Source organism: Sarcophilus harrisii, chromosome X (genome assembly GCF_902635505.1).
Source record: "Sarcophilus harrisii chromosome X, mSarHar1.11, whole genome shotgun sequence".
In the NCBI taxonomy this organism is placed as follows: Eukaryota; Metazoa; Chordata; class Mammalia; order Dasyuromorphia; family Dasyuridae; genus Sarcophilus; species Sarcophilus harrisii.
In genome coordinates, this window is record NC_045432.1 from 12,919,626 (window position 1) to 12,933,575 (window position 13,950).

General features: G+C 50.9%; 1 protein-coding gene across 2 annotated transcripts in view; it reads left to right on the plus strand.

Annotated features, from left to right (window-relative positions):
• PDZD4 (PDZ domain containing 4) overlaps window positions 1–11,150 on the plus strand; it is a 32,345-nt gene extending 21,195 nt beyond the window's left edge. The window contains exons 2-8 of one of the 2 annotated variants that reach the window (XM_031944361.1): window positions 3,766–3,980; window positions 5,277–5,367; window positions 5,945–6,043; window positions 7,210–7,272; window positions 8,492–8,593; window positions 8,857–8,967; window positions 9,233–11,150. In XM_031944361.1, coding sequence (XP_031800221.1) covers window positions 3,766–3,980; window positions 5,277–5,367; window positions 5,945–6,043; window positions 7,210–7,272; window positions 8,492–8,593; window positions 8,857–8,967; window positions 9,233–10,816 — 2,265 coding nt within the window. In that variant the 3' untranslated portion in view covers window positions 10,817–11,150. The remainder of the gene's footprint in view (window positions 1–3,765; window positions 3,981–5,276; window positions 5,368–5,944; window positions 6,044–7,209; window positions 7,273–8,491; window positions 8,594–8,856; window positions 8,968–9,232) is intronic. The other variant, XM_031944362.1, reaches the window with a different exon arrangement.
• The last annotated feature ends 2,800 nt before the right edge of the window (window positions 11,151–13,950 follow it).

Below are 13,950 nucleotides of genomic sequence, written 5' to 3' on the forward strand. Positions count from 1 at the left end.
TTGGGTGTTCATAGATCCAGGGAAGGAAGTGAAGAACGAACAAGCCCTCATAAACAGAGATCCAGAGGTAAGACTGTGTGTGTGTGTGTGTGTGTGTGTGTGTGTGTGTGACAGAGAGAGAGAGCGAGACAGACAGACACAGAGAGACTGAGGAGAGAGGGAGGGAAGGGGAGACACAGAGAGTTGGAGGGATAGAGGGGGGCGGCATTGAAGAGCCCAGGTTGGTAGAGAGGAACAGTGGAGGCTGGAAAGAAGACAAATCACACAAGAGGGAAGGATGAGCTTTGACTTAAGCAGTATTTTTAAAATGGACATCAACATGTGTCATTAACTGGCATCCAGGGTCTCTGTGCTCCTTCTGCAGGGAGAGGGATGGGAAGAATGTTGGTCAGCGGCTAGTGCCCCTTCTGCCCAAGGGCCTTATGGGAGTAATCTCATAATTTCCTGCCTAATGGGAATAATCCACCTCTAGCTTTTTACCTGATGTGACTTCAGAATCTGCCTATGGCCAATCTCCATTCAGTTAGCCACAATCTTCAGGAAGATTGCCCAGACATTCATTCTTCTCCTCCCCAACTCTGCCCCAGTTTTCCTTCATTTTGTTCATCCTTTTGCATAGCTGTCCTCTTCTTCTTCCCCATGCTTTGTCTTTGTAGGAAGACTCTAAAATGGATTTTTTTGGTTGTTGTTGTTTTAAAAAGAGGGAGGTGGGAGGGCAGCACTGGAGGCAGGGAAAAGCAGCTTCAGAAGAGGATGGTTGTTCTGCTTACCATCCCCCATCCTTTCCCATCATCTTGTGCCATCGTCAATCCTCATCACTTTGGGACTCACTCCTGTACTCCTCCCCCTCCCCCCCACACTAATGAAGGGGAGAGCTGCTATTGTAGACATTCAACTGTTCAGATTCAGTGAAAGAAATCATAGGACTCCAATGCCCCCCCCCAAGCCCTGTGCTGGCCCAGCAATTGGAAGGAACAACTGGGGGTTGGGGGGACAGGATGCAATTAATCCTAAAGGAACATGAGCTAGGGAGTGGGGGATGGGGGCTACAGGCAGAGACTGCTTGGTCATCCAGCCGCATGTCACCTGTCTCCAGCACCAGCTTTGATTTCCACGGCGGGACTCTGAATCTTTGTAGCCACACGCAGTCCCTACACGGCAGCAGCTCTCTACCCCATCCCCCTACTCTCTGACATCCTGACATGGCGCCCCTTCAACAACCAACCCATGCTCCCTTTCCACAGCCTGGGCTCAGTTTCCATAGCAACCCAGCTGCTGTGCAGCCATACAGAGAAAAGACAGTGGCAGAGCCTCCTTGTGTCACCCAGGATCCCTGCCCACAGATCCCAATGGTGGAAATGTAGGAAGTGCACGAGCACACACCTCAGGGAGAGGTACGCACACCCATGCTAGAGCAGACACGTGACTTCACAACAATTCCTTAGATTCAGTCATCACAGCGAGTGTGGACACACCCTTGTTCCTTACATACATGCACACCACAGGTATGAGCACATCTCATCAAATAGCAGGCTCCTGTTCATGCTGTGTACGTGCTTTCTAAGCCATCACATGCTGCTTTTTTGTGAAAACCTAACACCCTGCCCATAGACATGTGACCTCTTCTGCATCTAGCTTATTGGAAATGGTTGAAGATGCTTGTAAGTCACTCCCTGACCCAGATTCTTGTTAGTTATAGCATGTGATATGTATTTTCCTGTATCTCTTTGCCCATGAGCTAAGTTCCTAATACCCAATAACTGAAAAAGTTAAGTGGGATGGAAGATTTTAGTTGTTTATTTATTCAGAGAAGTCTGGCCAGATAAAAAGACATCATGCTTCACTGTACACACTACAGCTGAGTAAGAAAGGGCCATATTGCATCTGAAGAAAGAACTGATAAATATGTTTAGAATGTTACACACACACACAGCCCTCTATTCATGTTTTATGGTAGCTATCTCTAGGGCACGGGGAGGGAAAAAAAGAAAGCTACATTATTACATATTTAAAAGGAATAGCAAATTGTACGTAAGAGATTTGGAGTTTTATATGCAGCCATCTATTATACTGTTATGTTATGGAAATTCTTGTTTTATTCCATAAATTAAAAATAAAATAAATTTTTAAAAAAGAAAAAAGATGACGGAGAGGGAATGTCTAGGTGTTGGTATTAGCCATGTAGAATTATTTCAAGACTACAGTTTTTCCATGTTTCTCCCCTGGGTTTTCTAGATTGCCTTGTCTGTTTCTTGCCTTTGTCCCCGTCACATTCTACCCTAGACTTATTTGTCTATGTGTCACCCTCTCTTCTTAAAATCAGGAAATCGGACTAGAATCTAGTCACTAGAGGGCCTCTTTGGCCCCCTCCAACTGGAAATCGGTGGTTCTGACTATAAACTTGAATGAAAAAAATCATTATTTTTCCTTGTTCCCCAGAACAAAGCACTGTAACCACATAGTAATTGTATGATTTGGGCATATAGCACTCAGTACGGCAGACCCTTGCAAAAGGTGGGACTTGTACCAAAGAAAAGTCACTTTAGATTAGGATGGAGGTATTGGGTAGCATGCAGTTTCCCAGGATTCCTAGTGTTTCCTTCAGACACCAGGAGAGACATACAGGCAGCTAATTTAGGGTAGGAGGGGGTGGCAAGAGAAGCAATAGGGAGTTGAAGGCAATGAGGCTTTGAAGGGGGAAGGAACTGAGTGATCCCAGAGGGTTTTGGAAATGCCGCCAAGAGATCAGGCTGAATATTGGCTTGGTCTAGGAGATGTAGGAGTTGTATCTGGAGACTAGAAATGGTGGATCTTCCCAGTCTGGCCTCTTCTCTGACTGTTCTTTTATGTTTCTCCTGCCCCTGCTCTGGCCAGGCTGGTCTCCTCTCTGCACCTCCACCCTCAAACTCATTCCCATCTCTGGGATTTTGGTTTTGTCATTATACTTCATCACCCAGAATGCATTCTCCTTTCTACCAGGATGGGGAGATTGTTCCATTTCTAACTGTTCTTCAAGATCTAGCACAAGGGCCCCTTGCCTCCTTTCGCTTTATTTATCGTAGGCTGCCTTGTATTGTTAACTATCTTGTCGTGTGGATTTGTTTTCCCATCCAGCACATCGGAAGCTTTCTGAGGGCTTGTTTACAGTTTTCTGTGTTCCTTCCCCTCTACATTGCTACACATAGATTGGGGACCCAGTAGAAGCTTCATGAGTGTTTGGGACCCACACCGATCGACCCCCCCCCGTCCCCGTCCCCATCATCATCTTGGTATTGTACCTAATATATTGGGGTAGCGGTGATGATGTTAGACTCTTGCCAAAGGATTGTAAAGTATTTTACAGATTCCAGATGACCCTGGTTTGATCCTTCCTAAAACACCTCCATGCTGGCCATGGTGAGGAAAGGTGAAGAAGTTCTGGGATCTTCTGGAGGAAGGTCTGTTGCCATGGAGAAAGGTCTCTTGTGGTAGAGCATGCTGCCCTGTCCCGAGACACTAGGCCCCTGTGGGTCTTTTCTCTCATTCCTGGACTTGTCTGAGCTGGTTTTGTGTATGCTATTTGGCAGAATGGTAGAAATGGGAACAGGAATCAAAGTTACAGCAAAAAGGATGGTCACCTCTTCTTCGGATCAGTTTGGGGCTGCTGGTTGGTGAGCTCAGGCAATGAGTGTCGTGCTCAAGTCCTACCAGGCTGGGTTCCCTTCTCCTCCCCTTTCCATGGGGAATAGCCTTGGGATGCTGATATGGGCATGTCTCTGCCCACAGGTGAATGGAAAGGAGCAAACCTTGGAAGCACTGCGCTCCTCCAAGGAGCCCCTGGTGATCCAGGTGCTAAGACGAAGTCCCCGGCTCCGGGGGGACAGCTCCTGCAACGACCTGCAGCTGGTGGACAGTGGGACTCAGACTGACATCACCTTCGAGCATGTCATGGCGCTGGGCAAGCTGCGCCCTCCCACTCCGCCCATGGTCATCCTGGAGCCGTATGTCCTTTCTGAACTGGGAGTTGCCCCCAGGAGGGCTCCGGGCCAGCATCTAGAGAGGGCCGTTTGCCAAAGGCCACATTTGAGCCTGACCTGGGCTTTGGAGGCAGAGTATTCAAACTACCTTTTCCGATCCTCTTGTATCCCCGGGATTGGCTGCTTTCCTTCCTTGTGGAAATCTTCCCCAGGGAATGGGCTGGGCAGGTTGCAGTCCTGGGGCTGCCTCCCAGGAGGTCCTTGTTGGATTCCCGATCAAGCCCCAGGAGTACTTGTCTCAGGCTTCTCACCATCCAGTGATGGGATCAGGAAGCTATAACTGAAGCCTTCCTCCCTTCATCTCCTCCCAGGGCTCAAGGGAGGCAAGCCCCCCTCTGCTGGCATGGAACTGGCTGTGGATTATTCCTTGCTGATAGATGTGGTGCAGAGGGAACGAGTTGGTCTTTCATTCTTTCCTTCTTTCTCATTGTCCTTCTGCTTCATGTCTTTGAATTCTCTTGCTTTCTCCCTCTCTCTTATTTCCCCCATCTCTCTGGATCTCTTCTCATCTCTTGCCTGCTTCCTTCCTTTCATTTCTCTGCTTTACTCCTTGGAAAGAAGAGGCCTTCTTCCAGTCAGGGATGACTGAGAGCGTGTGTGTGCACTACTGCCACTAATCTTCCAGCCAGATTGCAGGGGGAGCTGCTTGCTACCAGGACCCCCTCTCCTCAATCGGAGATAGGAGATAGGGAGGAAGGGCTGCTGCTGACCTTGCTACTAATCATTTCCTGGGGATCGGAAAGCAATATTTAAGGGGACATCATCATCCCAGCTCTGGTCCCGGAGAATCTGTTGGGCCTGGTTAACTCCTGGGGGCACTGCATGGGATAGTACTAGTTAAGAGGGTGGGGTTGGCGACGAGGCACTAGTGATGGCACTAGTGGTGACAGCTTTGGTCAGAAAGGCCAGAGTCATCTTGCCAGCTGGATGGTGCAGCTGTGAGAACTCACTGGGGTGGGGGACTGCTAGGCATCCGTAGTCTTCCCTTCTGGATCCTTGGACACTCCACAGAGCAGTTCTGGCCTCTGCATGAATGAGTTGGCTTGAAAGGAGTGGAATTCATCAAGTTCACTCTCGAGGGTGCCTCATGACCTAGGGCAGCGGTCTAGCGTATGGAGTTCGTCTGTATCCCAGATACCTGGGTCACTTGTAGGGAGGTAGATAAGTCAGACTCTGGAGCCGGTGGGAGGTGGGGAGAGTAGCGGGGGGAGATAGATGGATGGTCGGTGGTCCTGATCCCTCCCACCTTCTCCTGGGCAGCCCCCCCATCGGCCATGAGTATTATGACCCAGCGGAGTTCATGGAGGGCAGCCAGCAGGAGGCAGACCGTGTGGATGAGCTGGAGTATGAGGTGAGGGGCTGACACTGTCAGTGGCCACTCTTGGGGTGATATCCTTCTAACTGGCCTCCATTTGGGGAGTGATGAGGCTTGGTCACTTCTTGGGAGACAGAAAATGCCCAGGGGAGCAGGTACAAAAGAGTGGATCGTGGGCGTGCCCCCGGGTCAGTTTGGAGTTTTCATGGGCTCAGCCCATCCCTCGTGGCCATAGGCCACGTGGGGCATGAAGGAGGGTATGGGTTTGGCTCCCGTGTTTGCTCTGTGTAGGTGAGTCTGTGTCTTCCTGTGCGTCTGATGTCTTGTACGTTTCCTTGTGTGTCTCCTGGGGCTTCTAAGAAGTGGGCTGTTGGTAACAAATCACATTTTTTGAGGGAAAGTGAGAACAGATCTCAAACCTGAGAGAGAAAGAGACACTGAAACTAGCTGCAATGTAGATGTTGCCAGAGAAGAGGTGAGGTTTCCCCTGGGCTGGGTTTGGATGGCATAGCTTGCTAGTGTCATTGGCCTGCCCCCTGGGCATCTAGCTGTGCGTCACTCACGCATCCTCTGGGGTTTTTATTCTCCCTTCCCTGCTCCCCCTGCATGGCAGGAGGTGGAGCTGTATAAAGCCAGCCACCAGGACAAACTGGGCTTGATGGTTTGCTACCGAACAGATGACGAAGAGGATCTGGGGATCTACGTTGGAGAGGTAGGACTTAATGTGTGTGTGTGTGTGTGTGTGTGTGTGTGTGTGTGTGAGAGAGAGAGAGAGAGAGAGAGAGAGAGAGAGAGAGAGAGATGGGGGTATTCTCCACCTTGATTTGTGGGGGGTCCTTCACTTTCATTTAGGGATCCCTCCACCTTGATTTGGTGGGAGGTCTTCTACCTTGATTGGGGGTTCCTCCACTTTGGTTTGTGGCGGGGTTTCACCTTGATTTGGGCGCCCATTTGGTCACTAGCAGCGTTAGGTGTATGAGATAGCTTTCTTTTTCCCCTGTCCCACCCACTCTGTGACTTGGGCTTGTAACTTTGAACTGGTCCCTTCTCTCAGGATGTTTCCTCTTTTTAAAAAAAAGAGATTAAAGAGGAGGCATTTGAAGGACTCTTCTTTCCCTGAGGAAGCTGAAGTATTTCAGAGCCTGAGGGTCCAATCATTGAGCTTTGGCTTTGAGGCTCGGGGAATGGAGACAGGGCCTCCGCTCTGTGATAGCACTTAACACTTTTCATGCCAAGGAGAGTGGATCCCTTTGCTCTGAATTATGGGCTCCTACATTGAGAGCTGGAAGGGTCTTAGATTCCACTTAGCCTAACCTCACTTTACAAAGGAAGAAACTAAGAGAAGAGGGATTTGTCCATCATGCTCTACACCCTCCATCTTAGCATGACATGTGCCTGTAAAGGGAAGGCTGTATGTACAGTTTGCATCCCTGAACAGGGTTGTCATTTGTCTGATGTGGGAACTAGAGACAGGGAAGACAGGGACAGGGAAAGTGGCTCACAGTAAGCGTCACCCAAACTACCGGCCAGTTATGAAGGACAGAGTAGAGCTCCCTGGTTGGGGCAGCTGCCTGTCAGATAATCCCTGGGTATCAGTTGGAATGGTCATGAAGGGTGTCTGAAATCTTCTCAGCCTTATATCTAGTCATCTCACAGCTTAGGAGTGAGTTCTGAGGCTACCCCTGCTACTTGCTGATCAACAAGGCCAGGGGTTAGCCAGTGACCACTCGCAGAGGGATAGGAAGGGTTACCATTTACCTTGAAGGATTCCAAGGGCTGCTCTGTCTCCTTCCTCTGCAAAGTGGGCCTGAAATATTTGAAACGATGTCATTCCCTGGGAGTACCCAGCACTGTTCTCACTTTGCATGGCTCCTATAGGTAAATCCCAACAGCATCGCAGCCAAAGACGGCCGGATCCGAGAAGGGGACCGCATCATCCAGGTGAGCATCGAATGGACATTGGGGAGGGGGTACAATAGCCTGGCTTGCCCCTCCTGTACCAGTTGGCTCTCGTTAGTCCTATTTGGGTAGTGAAAGTCTTCCAGAATGGGATGTGGGGGAGGCAGCCATGAAAGGAACCCAGAAAAGGCTTCAGGAGAAGCAGAAGGAACCCAGATGATCCGCTGGTCCTCGGGGTTGGGGCTTCCGGACAGGGCTCTCTGAGCTGTGAGTGTTTGGTTCTTTGAGCTGAATTAGGGTTGGCAGATAGACTCCACAGCCAGAGCCCTTGCAAGACAACGGATAGAAGGCTTGCCTGTCCCAATAATTGCCCAAGGCTGTTGATTCAGATACCTTAGTTCCTCTATTGCCTTTTGAGCTGCTGCTTTCATGTCTTGTGGAATATGAGCAGGATGAAAAGGAGTCAGCCCCCCTGCAACCTTTGCCAAGGCTTTGCAAGTTTATTCTCTAATGTATCTGACCCCATGCTGGTCCCAGTGCTACAAAAAGAGATGCACATGTCAGAGCCTGCTCCTTGTAGCTCCATCTGGGCCTGGAAATAACTAGCTGGATCCGGCTCATTCCATCCCTTCCTATGCCCCCGGGTCTTTATCCCACAACTCAGGGGAGGGTCTTCTGCGGTCTGGCTCCCAATCTATGTTGGTAGCCTTTTCTTATATGCCTGTGTTAGTCAAACTGTTCCTCTCGCCATTTCCTGAACATAGCTGGAGGTCTTCTGACTTCCAAGCCAAAGTTAGGCTATGTCTCCCCTTTCTGGGATGTGCTGCCCTCCCCTCTCCATATTCTGTCCATCCTTTAAGATATAGATCAGATTTCCTCCCCACCATCGCCCCTGAAGCCTTCTCCGCCTGCCCTAACCCCCAGTGCTCTCTCCCTTCTTGGAGCACCAATAGCACTTCTCATTTGAACTGTCCTGTGACAGCCTCGTGACATTTTTGATATCAGCTTTTATTTTATTAAACTTTTCCTAGCTCTCGATCTTGTCTTCACTGTGTTACTGTGAGTTGAGGCCCGGGCATTTGAGAATAGGTAGGTTGGGGCATGAGACAGGGAGATGGCATCCCAGGGAAGGCAGACCTTCCTGTCTCCCCTGAAAGTACAGCAGAGCCAAGAAGGTGGAACTCCCAATAACTGCTCTTTCTGTGCTCGTCAGTTGGCTGGCTAGATTGTGACTTTATCCTCTTTCCTTGCCCTGTCGAAGATAAATGGCATGGATGTCCAGAACCGGGAGGAAGCAGTGGCCATCCTGACCCAGGAGGAGAACACCAACATTTCACTGCTTGTGGCCCGGCCTGAGATGGAGGTAATCCTAGCCAGAAGTATTAAGGGGGATGTTAGGGAAGGAGAATCAAATAGAGCAATGACAGGCTAGTACTTCTACCCTGAAAAGGATCTTAAAAGCCCTCTGAAAGAACTGCTCCACGAACAGCAGAGGGGACCTAGGAGGGCCGTGACTTTCTTCGGCGGGGCTGAGCTCACTCTTTAGCGTGGTGCCAGGACCTGTGGGGAGATAGATGCCGGGGAGACTCTGGCACAATGACTCTTGGGCTTGGCTTTTCTCTCTAGCTGACCAAGCGGTGGAAGGACAGTGACCGTGAGGACTTCCTAGACGACTTTGGCTCCGAGAACGAGGGGGAACTGCCGGTCCAAAAACTTAAATCCCCCTCTGCTTACCAGGTGAGGACAGGGAAGGGGTCAAGGCATTATTGCTGTTGTCGGCCTTACAGAAGGATATACCCTGAGTTGAGGAAGGGCAGGGTGGGAGAGGTGGAGTAAAGGAACTGAGTGATAGGAGAGGAGCCCCATGGTGAGAAGAAGAAATTGTCCATTGGCCCACGTTGCCCATATTGTCTTAGGTTAAACACTGCTCGGTGTGCCACGTTGGCCTCAGGGCTGTGTCGTGTCTAGGTCTACTTGAACCTAAACGTCTCTCTGTCCTCAGCTTGAAAATGAAGATGGAAAGGGGACTTCTGGCCCAGGCCCAGGCCTGAACAATAGCCAAGAACTGGACAGTGGGGTAGGCCGGACAGATGAAAGCACTCGAAATGAAGAGAGCTCTGAACATGATCTGCTGGGAGATGAGGCCCCAAGCACCACAAACACTCCCGGAAGTCTGCGTAAATTTGGCCTCCAAGGTGATGCCCTGCAGAGCCGGGACTTCCACTTCAGCATGGACTCCCTCCTGGCTGAGGGAGCCGGGCTGGGCGGTGGGGACGTGCCGGGTCTCACTGATGAGGAGTATGAGCGTTATCGGGAGCTGCTGGAAATCAAATGTCACTTAGAGAATGGCAACCAGCTGGGGCTCTTCTTCCCCAGGGCAGGAGGGGGCAACAGCTCTCTGGACGTCAACCGCAACGAGAGCCTTGGCCACGAGATGGCCATGCTCGAGGAGGAGCTGAGACACCTGGAATTCAAGTGTAGGAACATACTGCGAGCCCAGAAGATGCAGCAGCTCCGGGAAAGGTGCATGAAGGCCTGGCTGCTGGAGGAGGAGAGCCTCTATGACTTTGGGGCCAGCGAGCCGAAGAAACATGAACTCTCGGACATCACCGAGCTGCCGGAGAAATCTGACAAAGACAGCACCAGCGCCTATAATACTGGCGAAAGCTGCCGCAGCACTCCACTACTCATGGAGCCCCTGCTGGAGAGCCCCTTGAGACGGGTCACCGACACCATCTTCAAGGCCGCTTGCTTAGGAGCCGAGAAGGCTGCCCCGGGGAACTCAAACCTCAACCAGACCATCGCCGGCCCCCACAAGGCTGGCCCCCCAGACGGGAGCCCTGCCAAGTTCCGGTCCCTCTCCCGTGATGGCGAGGTTTGCCAGAGGCAGCATGCCGATGACCGACTCCGCCGCAGCCCTAAGGCCGGAGGGACGTTGGAGCAGGTGGGAGCAGAAGGCAGTCCGTACCTCTCCAGGCGCCACCGGGTGCAGGGCCAAGCGAGTGAGCGCTACCACAGTTGTGTGCAGCTGAGTCAGGCCCGGGGCCTGGAGGAACTGAGTCACAACCCGCTGAGCTTGGCTAGCATGTGCAAGGACTCCCTAGCCAGCCCCAAAGTCGGAGGGGCAGAAGCCCCACGCATGGAATGGAAGGTGAAGGTACGAAGCGACGGAACTCGCTACGTAGCCAAACGCCCGGTGCGTGACCGGCTCCTGAAGGCCCGGGCCCTAAAGATCCGTGAGGAACGCAGCGGCATGACCACGGATGATGATGCGGTGAGTGAGATGAAGATGGGGCGGTACTGGAGCAAGGAAGAACGAAAGCAACATTTGATCCGGGCCCGAGAGCAGCGGAAACGGCGGGAATTCATGATGCAGAGCCGGCTGGAGTGCTTGAAGGAGCAGCAGAACAGCGAGAGCAAGCACGAGCTCAACATCATCGCGCTGAGCCACCGCAAGACCATGAAGAAGAGGAACAAGAAGATCCTGGACAACTGGATTACTATACAAGAGATGCTGGCCCATGGAACCCGCTCAGCTGATGGAAAGAGGGTCTATAACCCTCTCCTTTCCGTCACCACCGTGTGAGGCTCCTGCCAGGCCTCTAACTGAGCTACCCAGTGCTCTCCCTCCATAGCACACCCAGTCCCATGAATCTCCTGCTTCACAAACCCGTTCCCTTGGAGACTGGGGAGTGGGGTGTGAAGTGTGTGTGTGTGTGTGTGTGTGTGTGTGTGTGTGTGTGTGCATGTGTGTATAAAACCCAAGTGTGCATACCCAAGTTCATTATTAAGGCATTGGGCCTGCTGCGTGTGTGTGTGTGTGTGTGTGTGTGTGTGTGTGTGTGTGTAAGAAGTCCAATTTATCTGCACACCTAAAGTCAACATTAAGGCACCAGGCCTGCTGTGTGTGTGTGTGTGTGTGTAAAACAAGAGACACACACACACATACACACACTGCCCCCCCAATTCCACCTGGGGTATAAGGAGACAGGGAAACTAAATAAGAAAGTTGGAGAGGAAGGAAGACTTTGCCAAGCACAAAGCATTTCCTTACCTTGGATTTTGAGCACAGACTCCTCCTTTGAGCACAAAAGTCCCTGTGGATGGTCAGGCCCCACCGGCTCGCTGTTCACTGTGCTGTGTCTACTGGGGGCCCGCTGGGAGCCTGTGATTCCCAGACAAAAGCAACCCCGAATTTTGTGGTCGTTATCCTTTCTGTGCTTGCCAATATTTGTTTTTATGTTTTGTGAACCTGCCCAGGGGCCAGCAGCTCCTTCAGGTGAATAGCCAGGAGCTAAGAGTGATGTCTGTCTGGGAAGAAGGTTGGGAGGGTAGGGAGGGAGGGAAGGGTCTGGGGAGGGGGGGGGGAAGCGGGAGAGGGGGAATGGTGAAGTATGGGGCCCAGGATAGGGTGGGGGGCATCACAGGTGGACTGGAAGAAGGTCCCATGTGTAATATGGCTGCTGTCTCACCAGTCTGGGACACTTCCTTCTCCACCAGCCAGTGGAGCTCTAAATTCAATGTCCAGGACTAGGGAAGTGATGACCCCGCCATACTCCTCCCTAGTCAGACCCATCCGTAGTGTCGTGTTCACTTCTGGACACCACAGTGTAGGAGGGACATTGCCAAGTTGGAAAGTGTTCAAAGAAAGGGTGAGCAGGATGGTAAGAAGATTCAGCTGAAGGAACTGGGGATGGATAATCTGGAGAAGACATGGTCAAGGGGAGGAAGAAAGTGGAAATGATTGGTCTTTATGTACTAGAGGGGCTGAAAGGTAAAAGAGGGATGCCACTTTTTCTGCTTGTCCCCAGAGGGCCCAAGTAGGACTAGTGGGGAAAAGTTATGGGAAGGCAGATTTCAGTTCAACATCAGGAAGGGCTTCTTGACAACCAGTAGCCCAACCGTGGAATGGGCAGTCTCATTTGGTCTTTAAAGCAGAGTCTGGATGACCCCCCGTCGGGGATGCCTTGGAAGGGGTTCCTGCAGTCTATGGGATGCCAGACCAGATGCCCTCTGAGGTCCCTTTCAATTCCGAGGCTCTATGATTGGTAGCGTGCAGGCTACCCCATCCTCTGTACACATCCTCCAGCACCACCTGCATCTTAAGAATAAAGCAAGCTGTGTTTTGACTCCTCGTCTTCAGTCTCTTGATTTGTTTTTTGAAGGGACTTGTCTGATAAGCGCAATGGCCTGCTTTGTGTGAGGGAGGGACAGAGGGAAAAGATGTGTGCTGGGAAAATAGTGATTTGAAATTCACAAACTGTACTCCTTAATTTGCGAAAAAGATAGACTGAGGTACTCTTCGTGGAAAAGACAGCATTTTATTTTGGAGTAGCAGGAAATATACAGCTATGGAATGGGAACCTTGAATGAGGTTTCCCGCCCCCCAAGAAATGTAGAGTATGATGGCCACTAGAGAAGCAATAGGGACAAAAACCACATTCCCCAAACAGAATTGGGCAGTGTTCCACCCACACTATTCAAAAAGCATTGGGGTGACTTGGGTAAGAATCCTCTGCCCCTTGAGGAGGAATCACATGGAGAAGGTGGAGACAGGAAAAATGAGAAAAGATGAAAGACTTGGCCTGGACTGAAGCAGAGCTCACCAGTTGTCCCCAAGTATTCGAAGGGCACTAACCAGTCCAGGCTTCATCTTTGGAAGCTGCCACATCACTGCAGCGGTGTTCAAATCCAACAGGCTTCCGGGCTAGTCCATGAGAGCTCAGCCAGTTCTGAGGATGGGCTGGCCGCAAGTGAGTGCAGGGCCAGGTCTGCGATGACACCGATTTTCACTTTTTCCCACAGTGCTAAGCACCAAGCCCTGTACATGGTAGGAACCCAAAGTAAATATTTGCCGAACGAATGACCAGCTGACCCAGAAGGGTCCAGAGTTGGTATTGTGCAGGCGAAAAGTGGTATAAAATCAGCACTCATTGTGAAGGGACTGGGAAGTCACTTTAGAATTGGCCTTGAAATAGAAATATCAATGTGGAGAATTAGGAAGTAACGAAACTTAGCAGTGAGGTGATCTATCGCCACTGATTAAATTCTGGCAGAAAGGATCTGTGAGGGCAACCTGAGAAACATTGTCAGCAGTGAGGAGGCTGGCATGCAAAGGAGCTGGTTCCTGGGTGAGCCACGGAATGAGAAGAGGTATGTAAGCAAGCCATGCTCTGGACAGAGCTTGGAAGCAGCTGGAGCCCAGCCCGCTAAATCAGCATCACTGTATCATGGGGAGGCTGAGCAGCAGGGAGTGGAGTGACCTCTAAAACATCCACCAGTTCTGTCATTGAGGGACACAAGAGGGACCTCCTAACGGCGAAACACTCTTCCTGCCCCTTTTACTTAGAAGGCTGGATGTTGATCCCAGGTCCCATAATGATACTCCTACAATGACACTTGCAGTGATACTCCTGCAACAATCTAATGTGGGTTTGCTTGCTTGATCCTGCTATAATCTGAAGAGAATGGAGGAAGCCACAGCTTGGCTCGTGTGGAGGAAAAGAGGCCAAGGAGAAAAGGAGATGTTGCTGCCTTTCCTTCACTGGCCTAAACATTTCAGCCCAGCCTTAATTTTCACACCTTTATGGAATTTCTGTCTCTGCCCAACTAGCAGGGAAATATATAAGAGAAATATATAAGAGCAACAGGGTGGTTAAAGTGTACAGAGAGGGCTTAATATCTATTAAGGGGTCTAGATGGATGCAGGGCATGGGCGAG